A 20,309-nucleotide genomic window follows, 5' to 3' on the forward strand; every position below is an offset into this window, starting at 1 on the left:
AAAAAATGAAAAACTGGAATGACAAAAATATACTTACCTGACATAAAAAGCAATCAACACAATTTTAAGATAAAAGAAATCCAGTTCTGCTGGTTGTAGCTGTTTCTTTGTGCATCAAAGGTTTTAGTTCTGCAAAACCTCACACATTTACCTAAGAACTAACAGACTGTACACACACTCAACAGCACAGCAACAGACACAAACATTTCATAATAAGCATAAGCACAAAAAGTATATTTTAGATCTTATTTGAAATTTGCCTCTGTTAAACACCACAGTCATCCAGTTGAGCCATGAAAAGCATTTTGCTGAAGTTTGGTCACAGTGGAACAGTTGGGTCAGAATTTTTCAATGTATAGAACTGATTACACTTATAAGTGCAGACTGCAGATGTGTTTACAGACAAAGTAAAAGATGGCTTTCTAAGTGACTTGTTTTATATAATTAATTTTTCTGATAGATCACTGCTTTATCACCACTTTCTGTAACTCTAGCCTGTGTTTTCTCCTTTGAGCATGAAAATTAATTTGCATCCTTGCTATTTCAAAGTAGGTCTAGAGCTAAGTAAAAGACCAACAATATAAAAATATTTCAGCCCTATTATTTTTTTCTCTACCCTATGAGAATTCATTTCTCTTCTCATTTATTGTTTCTCTATATCTGCTCAGTTTTCAGGTTTAATCCTGCTGGCTGGTGCTAGTGAGAATCCTCTTTGAAGGCACAGAGGAGGCCTGTGAGCTTCACAAGCATAGAGGAATGACATGATATTCTCAGATTGCTCATGTGATGACAAAATGTGTGGTCTTCAAAAAAAGAATGTGAAACATGCCATATGTAAAACTAAAAAAAGCAAACATTTTCTAGAAACTCAGATTGATCTACGTTATTAAATAGTACAAATATCTTCAACTGCCAATCCAATTAAATGTTTTAGGTGACCCTGATTATACATATCTTTTATAATCTGCATATACAATTACGTGTATCATGGAAAGAAATATAATAATAAAATATTAAGACTACACAGGTAAATTTTCATGGAACAACTCCATGTAAGGTTTGCGGAGGTTTCAATAGCTGCTTTCCCTGGGTTAACAGATGCTGCTATAAGAATTTTTAAAATTATCTTAAGTGTCCCTGGCACAGAAACTCCCTAAATGAAAAGATTCACATCTCACCAGCTACTCCTGGCAAGATAACTGTAACAATACATTGTATTTAACAAATAAAAGTACAAGGATGAAGGAACAGGGAGATCCTCTAACCCTTCACCTGGCACTTTTATATCATTTCACACAGTAGAAACACAAAGTGAGGATTTGACGAGATTTATCAACATTTACCATTTTTGCTAATTATGGGAGTTTGCCTTCAAACATGCTGTGAGGAATAACATTTCTCATAGACATTCATATATCCTTTACTCCAGCAGAAATCATAGAATATAGTCTCTGCAGATGATTTATCATTTTATATTTTTGCTAGCTCTTTGGAATTACTACAGTGTAAGAGGAAAGCTGAAAACTACTTGACTAATGCATCAACAACCAGTAATTTTTTTTTTTATGGTAAGTGTTCACTTTTATTTGTTTTTGTTGCTAATATTGACAAATCCAGAAAGAGCAAGTGTTGTCCCTTAGAAACCCAAAGCTTACAGGACCTAGCAGCCAAAATAAATAGTTACAAACCAGAAGAAGAAAAATAGGACTGCGGTATACTATATTACTTCCTTTTTTATTATTATTTTTGGGGGGTTTTTTGTTTGGTTTTTTGTTGGTTTTTTTTTTTTTTTGTTACCGTCTAAGGCCATGAGAATACAGAAGTGGAAGTCCATTCCTCTACTATACCACAAGCTAATCAAAACATCTTCAGCATAAATCAAGAAAGATCTGTCTTGTTCCCAACTAGTATTACAAGAAGCCTTAGCTGATTTTGAGACTCCCTCTCTTAATTTCTAGTTTAATTTACTCAAATACTTTATATACATTTATTTCTGTGCCAAAATTATCTTTTAGATTTAACAGTACAATGCTTCTCTTCCTGCTCCCTCCCCTCAGTATTTATTCCTTCAATATATTTACAGAAAACAATTATGTTCCTCCTCAGTCCTTGTATTACTAGGCCAAACAAGGAAAGGTCTTCTAATCTCCCCATATAATGTAGGTCTTTCTGACCATCTTAGCTGACCTTTTCTACACCTCTCAAAGCTTCCTGATTTTTCAGTAGTACCTTGCAAAGTAACATTAATACTTCCTTAGCTTTATAAATCATCACGTATGAAATATGTTAAAAGTCAAACTGCCTTTTTCTTGATGCTATCACATTAGCAGCTTAAAGTCATCATATGCTTTAATACATGAAAATTCTCTGTAAACTTGGTTCCTCAAGAGAGACACAGCAACAGCCACTCAGTCTGGCAGGCAAGACGGAAATAATACGATACATTACAAATGGGAACTATGATGCAATAGATTCTACTGAGGATGCTCAGAAACTATTTTCCAATCACTTCTTTAATTGTGTTCTGTCTTTGAGTAAGAGATCTTGTAATTGTTCTGTTCCATACCAGTTACTGGGAGCAAAATTATTGCAATAATTTAAGACTTGTTTCAAATTGCATCTGGATCAATGGGCTGAGACCAACAGTATGAGATTCAACAAGCCCAAGTGCTGGGTCCTGCACTTTGGCCACATCAACGCCATGCAGGACTACAGCTTGAGGGTCGCAAAACTGCCCAGTGGAAAAGGACCTGGAGATGCTGGTCAACAGCAGCTGAACATGTGCCAGCGTGTGCCCAGGTGGCCAAGAAGGCCAATGGCCTCCTGGCCTGTATAAAGAATAGTGTGGCCAGCAGGACTGGGGTTGTCTCTATGTACTCAGCACTGGTGAGGATACAAACCGAGTGCTGTGCCCAATTCTGGGCCCCTGACTACAAGAAAAACATTGATGGGCTGGAGAGAGTCCAGAGAAGGGCAACAACTGGTGAAGGTCCAGAAAGTGACTCATGAGGAATGGTTGAGAGAACTGAGAGTGTTTAGCCTGGAGAAAAGGAATCTCGAGGGTGACTTTATCACTTTTTACAACTGCCTGAAAGGAGGGTGTGCAAAGTGGGGGTGGGTCTCTTCTCCCGATGACAGGAGAAGAGGAAATTTCCTCAAGTTGCACCAGGTGAGGTTGGACACCTGGAAGAATTTTTTTTCATTGAAAGGATGGTTAAGCACTGGAACAGGCTGCCCAGGGAAATGGTGGAGTGCCCTTTGCTGGAAGTGTTCAAGAAAGAAACAGTTGGACATGGCACTTGGTGTGATGGTTAATTGATATGGTGGTCTTTGGTCAAGCTCGATCTTGGAGGTATTTTTCAACCTTAATGATTTTATGATTCTATTCTGCCAAAAGCAGGTAAGTAAATTCTCCTTAATATACTGGAAACCAAAGTAAGTCCTCAATCAATATTAATTATAAAAACTTAGATACAGAAAATAGAAAAATTATTTCTAATTCACAGTAAGTTAATGAGTAATTTTCATTCTTAATTCATACCTCCATTAGCAGCATGGAGAATGGAGGGAGAGGGAAAAATATTAACTATCAACATTCCTGATATATCTGTTAACAGAGGTATTAGCATACCTGACAGTTTCCCTTTCCAATGCCTTTTTAAAAATAACTTGCTATTTTGCCAACACTTATTAAGTTGAAGTTTTCCAGCTTTAAGGTTAATCACTTGAAATCTCTTAAAAACATCCCTAAAAGCATATTATACATTATTAAGAATGAGTCTGACAGGAAAGGGCCATTGCTCTTCCATATTAAAAATAATTCAGAATGGAAATAGATCATAGGAGTTGCCATTCCTGTGAACAACTTCCACTGGCACCCCTCATTAAGCCTCTAGAAAAATAATTTGGATATGCTCAGTAACAACTTGCTTGAGTTTTCAGTTCAAAATCTCATCACATTGTAGTTGCGCTGCCCATAATCTATTCCACAGGTAAGCAAGATTACGTCTGCATCATTGTGCACTGCGGGCCTTATCACAGTGACAAAACCCAAATGGAAAAACTCTGTTTTTATTGTGCTGGTTGGGATCCGGGAGACCCAGCAGATGAGAAAAAGACACTGCCACTTTCAGATGCAGAAGCATGAAAAAAACCCAAAGAACGTGAGAGTAGACCCAGACAAGAGCCCCAGAGATTACAAAAGGTAAACAGTATTGGAATACAGCAGGAGATTTAGAACCACAATTCACAGAAGACATGGCTTCTTGGGGAGGCTGAGTGACTGCTGCCACAATTGTTCTGCATATATGTGAGTGAAAAATGATGAAGACTGATAAAAAGCATCATCATCACTAACTAAATAAAGGAAGGCAACATTCATGACTCAAGACATTACACTAAATAACAAACAGGGAGCATATTTTAAATTATCAATATACTAATATTACCTCTCTAGGTATAAATAAGAACAAGGATGTTTATGTACAAAGAATATATAATATGACTCAAAAAACAGTTCAATAATGTTTTCATGACATTGTATTTCTGGAGCATTTACTTGATGTATACATGTGCTCTGTATTAAGGTCAGCAAGGGGCCACTTCTCTTAAAAAGATGTTTCAGGGAATAGCCTGTCACCAAATGCTTAAGGATTACAAAGCTAACAGACACATCTAAAAATTAAGAATTTGAAAAGGGTATCTGTAGTGACCTGGTAATCTAATAACATCAGAGAATGAAACAAATTGCCTAAAATACGTGGAATAACAGGTTATTTAAAACAGACAAATTCAAGCCTCAGAAATGGTTGCAAAAGAACGCAAAGCAACAAAACTTCCTTAGAATTTTAAGGCAGTATGAGATACTCCATCTACTGAAATGTAGATCCAGTGCAGGATAACTCAATAATGAGCATAACTTTGATAGAAAAAAGTCCTCAAGAAATCAATTTTGATCCAATACTGCTAACAGTTTAAGTAGAGAAGTGTAAGATTCTGCAAGGACAGTATGCATATTATCAGGCTTTCCTGGCTAGGGAAAAAAAAAGTGTGGTACATCTATATCTATTTGGGAACCAGTAACATAATATAGAAAAAACACCAGATTCTATTTGGAACAACACTGACAAGCCATCAGGAGGCACTGAGAAACAGTCATAAACAGCAACATCAGTTCTCAGAACAGTGCTGCAGGAAAAAGAAAAAAGCTCACCTCATGAAATGCATACCCAGTACTGCCCAATAAAAGAAACAACCCCTCTTGTTGCTTCAACATTACATTTTAAATCTACTCTTCAATTATTAGTCCCAGTTCTGATGCCCAAACTTTAAGGATACTTAAAAACTACAGGCTGAAAAACCAACCAAAATTTCAGGTGCTCAACTTGGTTTTTTAAAGAAAGACTCCTGGAGGATTTGATCTTGAGCAAAGACATTTGTAACATGGAGAGAATAAATGAAAAGGAAAAAAAGCTCTGACTAAATTTTCAGAAAATAGTTTCTGGTACATGAATGTAAGATCAGAGTTTCCCTGGACAAGGAACTAACAAGTACAGAACTGTTCGCATTAAAAAAAAAAAAATGACTGCAATAAAACAAGGTTTTTTGACAACTGTCTGTACAGGTAAAGAAGGAAATATTTGTGCAATTTGACTGCTGGGGTTATTATGGTTTTTCATTCCTCTCAAAAGCAAGAGACTTTTTGCAGCTGCAGGAAGATATGAGAGTACTCAGCAGTTAAAAGAACCCGACTGTAAGTATGTGAATGAGAAAAAGGTAACATTTCCATTTTATTTGGAAAACTGTTATCTGTTCAGGTATCACTATCCTTCTGCAATATGTGACCTCAGCTCAAAAACCACTAAGAATTTTATTTTTGTTGCTCATAGCACTGAACCAAGGCAAATTCTAATTTTACAGAGGGAAAAAAAGGAACCCACTCTAGTGTTCTAGTAGTTAGATAATTCCTGTCTTCACCAACTTTAACAGAATTTTTAAGTTACATGTACAGTTCAATATATTAGCAAAATGTCTGCAATGTGCATTGTATCGACATATACCCCAGTAAAATAATACTTTCTACAACTCTCTTTCCCTGAAAACGATATCTCTTTTCCCCACAATTAGGAGCTGTGTTACCGGTTTACAGCAACAATCAGAACAGATTTCAGGAGATAAATAGCATTAAAAGGGATAGTGGTAGGCCATAAATAGGCAGGAAAGCAAAAGAACTGGAAGAACCACTGAATGTTTTTAAAAAAAATTAGTACATGTGAATATCAAGAGGAGTTTGCTTGAACTTCACAGAATCACAGCATTAACTAGGTTGGAAAAGACATTTAAGATCAAGTCCAACCTATGCACCATCACCATCCTGTCAACTAGATCAAGGCACTAAGTGCCACATCCAGTCTTTTTTAAACACTTCCAGGGACAGTGATTCCACTACCTCCCTGGGCAGCACATTCCAACAGCAAATTGCTCTTTCCATGAAACATTTTTTCCTCGTGTCCTGCCTAAACTTCCTCCGGCACAATTAAGACTGTGCCCACTTGTCCTGTTGGTGGTTGCTATGAGCAGAAATGTACCCCCAGCAGGCTACAATCTCCCTTCAGGGAATTGTAGAGGATGATAAGGTCTCTCCTGAGCCTCCTTTTTTTTTCCAGGCTAAGCATATTTTAAGCATTATTGACTAGGGATTTACCTGTCATTCTTTCAGTAAGAAATTATTGTAAGTCTGACTTTCAAAACTAGAAAATCTGGAAAGGGTGAAGGCCAAATGTAAAAAATGGGCCTTGACTCATCCAATTCGATTACCTACATCTGACCTTCAGTAGCGCCAAACAAGTCACAAGTCCTCCCAAAACTAATACATGTGAATGTTTACACATAGCTGAAGGTGCTAAGCACCAGCAGGAATGCGTGAGCCTTCAAATATCATGATGACTCTTGTCCATTTGTTTCTAGCAGTTCCTACCAAGAATAAAAAATAATTCAATCCCTCACTTCCAAATCTCAAACAGCTTACACTCAGAGAGAAGAGGAAGAGGAAATCATTTCATCAATGCACCATATATTTAAGACAAACAAATAAAAAAATTCTCACTGACCTCAAGATCTCACCTTAAAGGCAGCACCTTCGAAAGCTGAATAAATCATTGTAGGCCCAGTTTCTAAATATTTACAACCACAGATATGTGCCAGGGTCTCAGTCCTGTAGATTTTTAAAGGCACCTCTCCAGCATTTCCCTTTAAACACAATAGAATCAAGTGAATCAACACTCTGGAGAAGGACATGGGAGTCCTGCAAGCTGTCCATGAGCCAGCAGTGTGCCCTGGGGGCCAAAAGGGCCAACGCTGTCCTGGGGTACTTTAGGAATACCGCTGCCAGCAGGTCAAGGGAGGTGATCCTGCCCCTCTACTCTGCCCTGATGAGGCCACAGCTGGAGAGCTGTGTCCAACCCTGGGCTCTTCTTGGTGGTGCCAAACAACAGGACAAGAGGTAACAGACGCTAACTGATGCACAGGAAGTTCCTCCTGAGTATGAGGAAAAGCTTCTGTACTGTGCAGGTGACTGAGCACTGAAAAAGGTTGCTCAGAGGTTGTGGAGTCTCCCTCGCTGGAAATACTTGAGAACTGTCTGAATACAATGTTGTACCCTTTGCTGTAGGGTGACCCAGCTTGAGCAGGAAGGTTGGACCAGACAACCCACCATGTTACCTTCCAACCTGACCCATTCTGTGACACACTTTCACAGAACATCGCAAATGGCATTTAAAGATGAGACATAGTTCAGTTGCTTCAAAAATGTAATTCTGCAGAACAGTCACTGCTTTCAAAAGTTAACTACAGCTTACTGAAAAAGTTTTTAGCCAATGATTATTCTATGCAATGTTATAAAAGTTAGTCCTCTTCAAATACAAATTTCAGTATGAAAAGTTGTTAAAACATTCAAATTTCAAAGATTTCAACCACACTTATAAGCAAAACCCTATCAACAGCTTATAAAAGGTTACATACGCCTAATATTGTTTGTCTTCCCCCCCACCTCAAAATATTCACCATGCACACTGATCATTTTTGCTACTTGTTCTGTACCTTTTCAATAAATTATTTAACTTGTTCAAGTTTTGGTCCAGGGCTGAATGGTGCTATGTAGTCCAGAATTTGATTAAGAATACATGGAAGACTCACACCACCTAGGGTAGTCAAATAATTTCAAGTATTTGGTTACAGCGAATTTTCTGTAGTAGTCTCGGGGCTCGTGGACATCATTATTGCATAATGCACTTCCTACACACTTCAGCTCCCCATGAAGATGGTAATGCTGTAAATATGAATAAAAATACTGAGAGGTAGGTAAACCCAAATACAAACACATATAAACACTGATTTGGGAATGGTATATGATAGTAGGCCTGTCTCAAGACAGTTGAACTTCCAATCCTGAAGATACATGAGGTTACTACAATACTTTCCAATGACAATCAGGTGTGCTGAGATGCTATGGAAACTCAAGACCCTTTATATATATATTTAGAATAGACAGTGCTTCCAATTAACAAGAAGAAAACACTGAAAAAAATCCACTATATAGCTTTTAAAACTTCCACAACAAAGGTCGAAGCGTTTACAAGACAAGTTCAGCCAATATGCCACTACCCCTCTAATCCAGAGAACACAACAGTTCCCATAAAAATTACTGTAGAAAGAATTCCATGTGTTACCAGTTCAGTTCCTACCAAACTGTAAATAAAAGTCTTGGTTTAAGATCTCATGATGCCTATATAGCCACACACACTCTGACAGAAATCACAAATTCCATAAAACTTTTTAATCAGATGGGAAATTTAGCAACAACTTCTTCCCAATGAATAAACAGATGTTTTGTATGTATTACACAAGAAAATGGGTGAATGAAGTTACAGGCACTTCTCATATTTTTCATGTTTGAAATAACACACTTGCAGGACGTTATCAATGATTAATAAAGTTGTTGATGCCACTAATATTTAGGCTTGGTTCTTTAACTTTCAGAATGAGTGAGAAGAATGAAGACAATTTATAACTTTCAAAGCTCTGATTACATATTGGTTGAAGATTCAGTAAGTCATTACAGCATGTATACATGTATATTCATTCTGCTTCAAGACCTATTCAATAGCTTGGACAGAAAACGTGTATTTATTCTAAGAAGAGTTAGTCTACATCACTATTCTGAAGCAAAATACAAATTCTACTCATGCAGTTAAGCAAACAAAATACCACAAACGATGGAATGTACTAAAATGCTGTTTCATTTACGGCTGCTACGAGACCTACTGGAAAACATCAACAGCCTTATATGGAACTTGTTTTGTTCTTTGCAGTCCCCCATAAACATAGATGGTTTAAGAGCATTTAACAGTAGCTAAAAAGAGATGATAATCTGGAATACTTCAATTTCTAAAGCTCCCTATACACAACCTGGGCTTAGGTAATTTTCCTTACAAATATTTCTTCTTAACTATCACAATTAGTTGAGTATTTCGTAAGCAGTTCAGGTAGATGGATCACACAGCAAAGATTAAGCCATCAGAAAAACAAAAAATGGTGGGACAGGGTATTAACTGCCAAATACATAGGTTTGTATCAAGTCCTAATTTCTTTTGCCTTTAATGAGAGATGGTCTATAAGAAAGAATAAAATGCAAATACTGCATAAACTGGAGAATGTATCAACTTGGATCCTCATTACTTCAGTCCATTAAATAAACAAGGTTTTGAAAGTCTCTTCTACTAAGCTGACTGAAAAATTGAAATAAAATTTACAAGGTCTTTTTGACATCTTTAAAAGAGAGCAGACTCAATCATTCACTATTTTTCTTAGTCTAATACTTCAGTTGCTAAGTTGCCTCCTGAAATTCCATTAAATAATATATTTTCTCATTCATTTTCTTAATAAAGATTTTGCTACTGCATTTAGAATTTGAAATTGACCCTGTGAAAATAATAATAGTACATCTAAAAAAACAAAGTAGACAAGAGATAAAAGATATTTATTTCATAATGAAGAATGAAAAAAAAAATCAGTTCTATTTTGGATAGGTTAGTATAAAGGAAAGAAAAGATGAACAATTAGCTCTCTACCACAGTGATACTTCTGAGATAAAATCAGATTTTAACTCACTTCAAAAGCCCAGTGTTCTCTTCAGGTTCATAGGTTACAAATGATTTATAGTCAGCATTTCATACTTAGCATTCTGGCTTTTCCCATATTGTAAATACTTTATAATCAAAGGATTTTCTTGTTTCAGAAACACCTTGGCTCAAAGTGCTTTAGGTGAAAGCAAATTTAAGTAATTTTTTTCCCTTCTTCTTTCCAGGAGGTAAAAATCTCTTCTCTATGTGTGGTGCCTATATTCCTCTTCTTTCACATTAGAGCTGTAAGTCTCCTCTTTCAGGTCACGTCTTCCACATAAAAGTGCTAAACTAATGCCGCTTAATGACAAATTAATGTCCATGAATAAAAAATACACCTCTAATAGCATAGAGTAATTTGCCATTACAATATCATCATTGGACATGCCCCTGGTTTAATACGATGTATTTAATTCATAACTTAATGAGTGATATATAAAAAGAGAGAGATGAACCCTGCAATTACATTTATGTGAGTCTGTCACCTTATTTGTAAAACCTTAGAGTCATTTACATTCAAATTAGAACAAATGAGTGATTTCACAAAGTGCAGTGATAAATGACCATTGCTGCACAAGACAGAACTGTATTTCCTGTGAAAACATTAACAGTTTCCTATTATTTGTTAAAAATTACAATGCATATTGCCCAGTGTTGTGTGAATAATGACTTTTTTACTGATTAGGTCAGAAGACTAATATGGAGTAAAAATAAATAATTTTTCTTTTCATTTTTTCTGATTTTAGCTGGAATTTCTCTGCTCAAACTGTTACAGACTCACACTGCCACCTGCTGCCCAGACCCGGGGAGGAAGGGCCCAAATGCCTCATTTCAAGTCCAGTTCAGCCATTCTACCTTTTGGGTGTCATCTCTTGCAATAAACAAAATTTTCCTCCAGACTTCTAAGTGGACATGTTGCTGAGAGCACAAGCAGATAAAGATAGCTGCACTACCCAGTTACAAATAGTTCCATTTTGGGGTCTCATGCATCCACACTGCCTCAACTTGTAAGGAGAATTTAAAGTGAATTACACTGGGGACCAGGAGGGACAGGGAGAACATAAAACATTAGTATTGATCAGATGGAAATCAAACCTAACAATTTTGCACACTAACCATCCTAGCATTCATCAGATCCTGTTTGCAGCTTTATAAAAATACTGGAAAGATTCCAGAAGTGGAAATCTTTCAGGGACTGATGGACAGAAAGGTCATCGAAAGAGTCCACACTGGCTGGAATGACAACACGAGCAGGGCAGGGAGGGAAATTGTGAAGCAATACAGTTTCCCTGTTCCTATTTAAAACACCTACCAAAGCTGCTTGCTCTTCCTGACAGAATCTGCAAAGAGATGCCAGATTGTACACTAACTTCCTCTTCCCAACTTGTGACCTCTCCTGCAACTTTGCTGCAGAGGACTGGCAATGTGTATCCATACAACTACCTACAGAGCTTGGGAGCTTTTATCTGGTCAGAAAGAGTTAGATGTCTCAGCATCATTTTTCTAAACATCCATCCTCAGTTTCAATTCACACTGCAGACAAATAGCAGCAAGTGAATTACAGTAAGAAAGGGATTCAAAGTGACTGGGTATCGTCACTTCAGTATATTTTCACTTTCCTCACTGACACCAACTGAAAAATGGAGAAAAATACCATTCTTTTTTTCCTGAGTCCCTTTTTAAGTTGGAATCCTCACTAGTGCAACCACATTTCACATATATAGATCATTATCTCTGTAATGTATCAATATATTAAAGAGATAACAGGAAAAATTCCCGAAGTTATTTTTGAGTTTTGTCCAAGAACTTATCTAATGACTATCAATAGCTCAATGACAACAGCTGACAAAGCTTGCTCCTTCAAAATATAGCAGGCTAGCACAGCAACACCTCGTTGCGTAACATTTAGAAACAGAAAAATGTAAGACATTATTTTTGTCTACTTTGTATTCTTAGCAGGGGAAGGTTACTTCACCACAGGATAAAGTTGGTAGACTTAAGCTTGCTGGTGGTGACTAATTCTGGGGGATTGAGGGGAGTGTGCAGAGTGTGCATGCATGCACTTAAGATTCAAAACTCAGTATTAGTTAAAAAAAGCAAGCCTTGGTTGCTAGATGACCTTTAGATTTTCTTTCCAGCAGTTTAATTCACTCTGTATGAAAAACCCAGGAGCTAAAATCCCAACTGATCTGGGGCTTCTAGTAATACAAAGGTGATGCTCTCAATCTCTGGTGTACGAATTAATTCATCTCTGAAGGAGTTTCTCTTAGTGAAAGTTGGGATTGTCATTGGCACCATTCCAAATGGAGAAGTTGGGTTTAAGAACAATAAATAGCTTTGAAGCTCTGGCCTATCCACATAGATAAACCATGCACACTCCTCCTTTTAATTCCAAACGCAAATTCATTTGTAGCTTCTTCCATTTAAAAACAGTAACATATTTCAATCTACAACACATTCACATAGCTTAAAATTAGAAGAAAAAAAATATATCATTAGGCATTTGTACACCAGGAAAAAAAAAATTAAAGCCTAAATTTGCCATTACAGTAGAAGATTAAAAATCAAATACCTCTACCCAAGACAATTTGCCTGCTTCAATTATTATCCTGAATTGTTCCAGGAGGATTTGTGAGTTGATTAATCTTATTTTTGTATTCCAGGTCTGATCCTCCTCACTCTCTGTTTTTGTATTCAAGTATCCAGAGCAGGACAGTAAGAGGCAGTTCCAAGAAAATTCCAGATGACTGCTGTTGTACAGTCTGCTGTACAGTGCTGTGCTCAGGCTTATTTTAGTCACTCACCTAAAATGTTCTTACCTTTTTAGCTTAAATTAGCTGTCTTTACAGTTGGTATGACTGACATCAGCAACAAGCAAGCAGATTGATCTGTAGCTGAATTCCATTTAATGCAATGAAGTTTCTAAAAAGTAATCTGATATGTTTACCATTTAGCAGGGAACCTAATGCAGTTAAAACTAATGGGAAAACTGGCATCAAACTTTCAAGTTCACTTGACACAAAAACATTTAGGATCCCAAGAAGATTTTTTACAAGTCAGAGTAACTTCAATGTCAATCAGGATCATCACTGCTCATGTCTGCTATGCCTGCCCCTCCTAGGAACTCTGAGAATAAGAAATAATTTCCAGCATTAAGTACAAGCACAGTCACTTCAAATAAGTCTGTACTGAAACTATGCCACTGTCCAACCAATACACATAACATAATGATGTCTCAGGTTCTGTCCAGTGTATAAACTTAATTTGTTCTTCATAAAAGGTGCCTAATCTGGCAGTAGAAAATTAAAGGGATAAATGTTATCTAACAGTCATGGCACCTCCTGCCTGTCAGAAATGAGTGCTTTGCTTTGGACTGTTCTGCAACTTCTAAACTCCTCAGCCACGACTATCATACCTTGAATGTAACTCCAGCTGTACCTAGAACTCCACTGAAAAAGCAAATATTGTACTTCAGAATAAAAAGAAAAATCACTTAGCTTTAAGATTTCAATTATGGACAGTGCAATATCCCAGATCCCTGAATACCAGTGGAAATCAACCTTTGCCTCAAAAACCAATTACTACCCACACAATAGTGAGCTGATGTTGATCAGTAGAAGGAAATTCCATTAAAAACTTATATTCTCAATAGCATTCCCTCCTTATTAAGACTCTTTGATTGTTGAAATAATTTGCAGTTTGTGGCTCTCTGGTACTGAATACACAAACAGTTGAGGAAAGAGACAAAACTTCTTAGATCTACAAACAGTTATGTAACTCAGACATACTCATGAAACAAACATTTTTATGTTCTGAATAAATGTTTTGACACATTTATTCTCTTGCATAAGAATAAAGTTGTCATGTATCCTTCAAAAAACATTCACAAGCTTTAAAGTGCAAAATAGGTCATCACAAACGCACTACCTAATACCATGCTCGCTACAGTTCTATTTTAAAAGCCCATTTTCAGATGTCCACCACATTTAATACATTTAACTAGCTATCTCTTGCTTACTCCTATGTCATATAACAAACATGGTCCACTTTTGAAAGTGAAAGGAGGTATTCAGATAAACCATTCCCGTTGTATTTCAAAGTTTGCCTATTGGCTGCAGCTCTCTGCATTAGCCTCCTTTGAAAAACCTCAGTCAAAACTGACAATCAACCTGAGCTGGAGTAGGAACTTGGGCAACAAGAGCCTAAGAGAATTGGATGTGCATGTTGCAAGCAAATGCTGTGTGAGCGATCACAGAACTCAGTGCCACTGAAGGTACACAAAGTTCAAGTCTTTAGCTCTCCCACACCTCTGTAGCAGCTAAGAAAAATCACATTGCCTTACCGTTTGTTCAGCCTGAGACAGATGTGTGCGCTTACAAGCCTTGTTTCAATGTTTAATGTACCTGAGAATTATGCAGATGACAAGAGAGATTCATGAATATGTATGTAACTCAAATAAAATACATCAGCATGCTTCAAAAGAGTCCCCTTCTACAAATGAAGCTAGAAACAAAACCCCCAAACAGCAGAGGTTGTGGAATAATCATAATTCAAGGTATGACAATGCTGATATGGGGGCAGAAGTCTGCACTGCACAAAGTTGGAATTAAGACCTAAAGAAAGTAACGCTTGGGCATTTCTCTTATTTGCAAATAAAGCAAATACGATTTACCACAGTTTTAAAATAAAAACTAGTAATTATCAATCTAAAATGAGGATGAACTTTCAAATGAAAACATTGAATCAACATTAGATGCTACAGAACATGATAATGAGAAATTTATAGATGATAAAATGCATTTAATAAACTAGCAGCGTTGTCAGAAACCTCCATTGCATTACCTAATTAAGGGTAGGGAGAAAATGTTCCTCTCCTTTTTCCTGCCTTTCCTTTGACTGAGACCTTTTTAAAGAATTGCAATAAATGCAATTTAAACAATTTGTTACAATTTTTTAAATTACAGTAATTTCACGATTATAAGCCGAACTACTTTGACTAAAGTTTTGGTCTGTACTCGGAAGTGCAGCTTGTACTCCAGAGCGGCTTATATATGAACGATGTTCAGAAATTTTCCAACTCAAAAGTGAGAGCCTACAGGAGCCTCGAGCCAAGCTGGAGCCCACGCGGCCCTGGCGGCAGGGCGGCACCGCCGATCCGAACCCGTGATAGTTCTCTGTACTTTTTCAGAGTTTTCAGTCTTGCGCAGCTGTGTGGTTCCCCACCCGCCCACCTACACGGCTACCCGCGCCGCTGCAAGGCTCCCCGCCTGCCCGCATGGTTGCCCGGCTCTCAGGTCACCCGGCTCCTCGCCTGCCCGTCCACTCGTGTGGCTGCCCAGCTGAGTGGATATTTAAAGGCAATGTGGAGTCATTGGAAATGCTTGTAAAATGATCACACTATTGCTCGTATCCTCTTTCGCCTGTTAATAAAACTTGCAGGGTACTCTGTCGCAGTTATTATCTGTATCTTTTTTTGCTTGGAAATAATGTTTCCAAGGTCAGCACCTGCCAGTAAACCCCGCGATCCCGCGATTCTGTTAGTAATTGGCAACTTCGTGAAAGTTCGCCTCAAACGAAAATGTGGCTTATAATCAGGTGCGGCTTATAATCGTGAAATTACTGTAATCAAAAAATTCAAGTCCTCACAGCTATCTAGTCTATAAGAAAGATAATCAGTCATAGTCAAAATAAAATGTTGTTCATTCTGAGACAAGAGGAAATTCCTTAAAGACCAGTCAATATAAAAGTAGCATTGGCTGGAAACTATTCTGTGCCCAGTGAACTACAAATAATTCTTGACAATCAGACACTTCAGCAATCATCTTAGATGAATCAGATCATTGCAGTATTCTTTGAACCTCATAGCCTACCAATGTGCCTTGAAACAGATACATGAATGAGCAATGCCAATAGCATTTCTAGCAAAAAAAACCCCATCCTTATTGAAATGCATGGAATTATTACAGGTCCCAGATAAAAGTATCAAAAAGAGATGAAACTGTTTGAGACAGTTCCAATGAACTGTCAGGCTGGAACATCTAGAAAAGAGCTGGAACAAGTGCTAACAATAAGAGCAGCGCTCATACAGGAAAAGCTTGGTCTAATCAAAACAGTTAAAGACAATCTTAACAAGTTAAAACTCTGTGTCATCATTACACGACAATAAATGACAGCTAGATCCCACACACTGTATTTCCTGAATTTAGGCTAAACTAGGCTAAATTCATGATACCTGAACAACTCAAAACAGCATGAAAACAATTCAGTAGCACTGTAAATGAAGAACTCTGGCACACGCATTCATCAGAGGGAAAAGAAAGAGCAAGCACTATTCCCTTTCCAACATGCGTATCACAGCATGGGGGGTGACAAGACACCCCAGTTACCAAGTGCAGAGTGAATAAGTGGTTTTAAGGAAGCCTTCTTTAACTATTTGGATTTGCAGATAGTACTAAAATAAGGCAGGAGTTATTTTAAAAGTCACACAATAATATATAGAACATATACAGATATTTGATTCAATTAGTTTGGACCTGAAAGATACCACAGTTTTAACATGCAGTACCTTGTTCACCTCTGTTGAAAAAAGCTACAGCCACCCCACACGTGGGCATGCAGATTCCAAACCTTTACAATGAGACCTTGATTCAAAAATAGTTTACAGAACTAGCACTGCCCTCTCTAGCCCATATTCTCTTTTTTTCCTCCACCCTTCATCCATGACCTCATTCCCTACCTCCAGTCCTGTAAATCTGGACACTGGGTCCCATTTCATCTTAATTTTTACAACAGTGTAGCTCCAGTTGTCCTAGCCTGGCACACTATTCAGGGCACAAGAGTGCTTTTTCACATATGCCACACATCCTACAGGAACTGCAGGCCACAGAGTTCTGGTTTCTGTGACTCATGAATGACATGGTAATCTTGTAAGTTGTAGAAAGTGAAAAAACATGCAAATAAACATATGCATGAGACAAAATGCATCAAAATATATGATATCAACAGGAAAAGCATTAACAGGAGAGGAATTACAATGCCTCTGATTATTTTGCAAGATTTTTTGTGGTTGGACTTCATCTTACAGGGCTTTTCCAACCTAAAGGTTTCTCTGACTGTCATGTCCAGAGAAGTTTTACTGGTCTGTCAATTACAGGGTAGTTTGGAAGAAATATTTACTAACTCCAAAGTGTTGGTTTTTTTATGGGGCTAGTGTGATTTTGGTGTTATTATTTTTAATTAACTCGCAATCTATTCCTAAATAATTTACTATAGCTTGCACATTAAAGACAAGATTCAAAGTACTGCTAACTCTGTTGCTATCTTTCCCCTTTAATGGCCTAGGGAGTATATACCTGCTCTCTTCCTACATCTTCTCACATCCCTACTTGACAAGCATAACAAACAAACTTTTCCCTACTCTTCAGTATTTTCTGTAGCTTCTTTACTGTAATAGTCTCTTTAGTTCAGTTTCTGACAAAGTAAGAGCCATATAAGCATCAGACATAATCACACTGACTACTTTGAGGACCATTAAATACATTGTACATGGCTACCAGTGTTGGATTTAAATCTTTCTCATTACAGTAACCCCTTCCCATGCCTGCCTGAAAATTTTGTGGCTTATTTGGTATCTCACAGTTCTTATTTCTCAAACCAACCATCTTTCCCATCACAACCCATGTCTGTTTTCTCAGAAAAATTAAATCTCTTCTTGCATTCCTAAAAAAACCCACAGTCATACCAATTGCAGTACTCTGTCAGCTCCTTTAACTTTCTAATCAATTTATAATGCACAAATTAATACCACCTTATTATCTGAATATACATTTTGAATGGTTTCCTAAGGTTAACACTCAAAGAACAAATTTCTTCTCTGTAAGACACAAAGCCTTCAAGTGCATCCTGAAGTTCTTAACAGGAGATCCTGCATGCCCCTGGTGCTCAGTAGCTCAGCATGCTGCCAAGCACACTCCAACTGTTCAAAGGCAGCAACGCTGTTGGAAGGCAAGAGCACACTACGAGCACTGTGCTGATGTGCATCTCCATGCCCAAGTGTTGCCCAGGTGCAGTTAACACATCTGATTTCAGAAACAGTGCTGAAAAGTCACCGAGAGGAGGGAACAGTTCTGTAGAACTGCGATTGCCATTTTATTTTTAGAAGCCTTTTCACAGATACCCTTCAAAGCCATGTTCTTGCTATCATCACAAGCCACTTCCTATACAAGCCAAGCACAAAAAAAAACTTAAGTGCAACTCAAATTTTTTGTTTGATAAAGACAACAGCATTACAGGCATAAGGCCTATTGAAAATAAAGTACCATAAGCCCTATTAACTCAGTGAGAGGTTGTAGTGCCCTGGAATACACATCAATATTCTGTTGTGAATTACACATCTGAATTTGTCACAATACTCACGATCCCAATAGTAAATATCTTCATGTTTGGTACACTGAGGTAGAACAAAGCAAATTCCCTGGTAAAAGGGGGAATCAAACTCCCATGTGTTGATATTAATCAGTGAACCATTCTTGTTTTCAGGAATGAAATGGACAAAATGGAAGGAGGTATAAAGCATCTACCATAAACTGAAACCAAATTTACATCCAAAATTCAAGTCTCCTGAAATCCAGTTTTTGCCATTTAGATTACACCAGGTATTGCACTAACAGTCTCCTACTGAAATTAGGCTTGAAACAAAAGTGAACCAAACAGAAACAGCTGATCGGGCCAAAAAGCCTCACCTCAATGAGATAGTGAGAACATAAACTGAGAAGTTCCAGCAGCTGCAAATGACTCCCAGCTGCTAGGACATCCTGTATCACCCCTGGTTCCAAGAGGATCTGTAAAAAAAAACAAAAAATGAAAGGTTTGTCATCTGAAAGATGTACTCAGAATACTTGTAGAAAATATTAAAGGCCCTTTGTTATTTCAGATATTTATGCCAACAGAAAGACCAGAACATAATTGAGCATATAGAGAAGTGTTTACAGAATAGGGATAGATTTTCTAAAGTTCATGTGAATTTCCTAAAGGATTTAAAAACTTTTTTTGGGTTATTTTCTTTTTCCAGTGAGAGTTCCTACATCACAATACCCCCTAAATCATTTGAAACTAAATGTGAGCTACTTAAGGAGGAGACTTTTCAAAATAGCAGACCCTCCTTTTGTTATCCGTATACTCAGATCCTTCCACATATACTGATGAGTCAGGCCAACAGAATTGACTCAGAAGTCTCCACTATTAATATTATTCATGCATGCAAAACATATACAGACTAGGAACACCCTGCCTATTCTACATGGTGCCACTTTATAATTTTCCTAACCACTGTCTTCATTTTAGAGAGCAGGGATCTGAAAGCACAATGAGCATGTTGCTGGGGAAGTGCCAGAAAGGGCTTGGAAACCAAGACTGATTATTCAGGTACTTGCTCACATGAAACTCCTACTCATTTCAATTAAAATCATGCACAGGCAGCAGTAAGGATAATTGGGCCACAGCTCATAGACCACTGTCTTGGGGCCAGCTTGTTAGAGCATCCCTTTTGGGACACAAAAATGTCTTTGGGAATATGGACACTGGTCAACTTCTATTAGCAATCAGATTACAAACTATCCAGACTAAAATTTTTTAAGTACTGCAACATCCAAAAAGAAAAAAAAAAGATAAATGCATGAGAAAAATTAAATTTTCAAAGATGCTTGCTTTATTCAATCATAACCTTGCAATTCCCCTGGCAACTTTGTTTTCACACCACATGAGGTCAGTCTCTCACTGCTCCACAGGGAAGTAAAGCTTGATTTCAGATCCTTTTCTTTCTGCCCACACAATTCAATTTTATCTCACAGCATCATTTGTATACCTCAAGTGCAGTGGAACAAGGAAAATGGAAAACAAAAGGGAAAGACACTGAACTGCACCTTTTGTAGTTTTACTGTTTTTGAGGGAAATGAAAAAAAAAGTGTATGCATTTCTTCAAGTAAAACCACAAAGTATCTCTGACACAATGGATATATTAGGAGGAGGAGAGAAGGCAAATGATCCGTGCTTACATCAAGAAGTCTGGCAGTGTATCATATCTTAAACGCTTGTGCAAATCACTGCATTTATTAATACTGGGCTTTAAGTGAA

General features: G+C 37.4%; 1 protein-coding gene across 3 annotated transcripts in view; it reads right to left on the reverse strand.

Annotated features, from left to right (window-relative positions):
• KLHL32 (kelch like family member 32) overlaps positions 1–20,309 on the reverse strand; it is a 122,129-nt gene that overhangs the window by 44,625 nt on the left and 57,195 nt on the right. For all 3 annotated transcript variants that reach the window (XM_033053723.2, XM_033053722.2, XM_033053724.2), the window contains one exon: positions 18,920–19,018. In XM_033053723.2, coding sequence (XP_032909614.1) covers positions 18,920–19,018 — 99 coding nt within the window. The remainder of the gene's footprint in view (positions 1–18,919; positions 19,019–20,309) is intronic.

The sequence above is a fragment of the Catharus ustulatus genome, chromosome 3 (genome assembly GCF_009819885.2).
Source record: "Catharus ustulatus isolate bCatUst1 chromosome 3, bCatUst1.pri.v2, whole genome shotgun sequence".
In the NCBI taxonomy this organism is placed as follows: domain Eukaryota; kingdom Metazoa; phylum Chordata; class Aves; order Passeriformes; family Turdidae; genus Catharus; species Catharus ustulatus.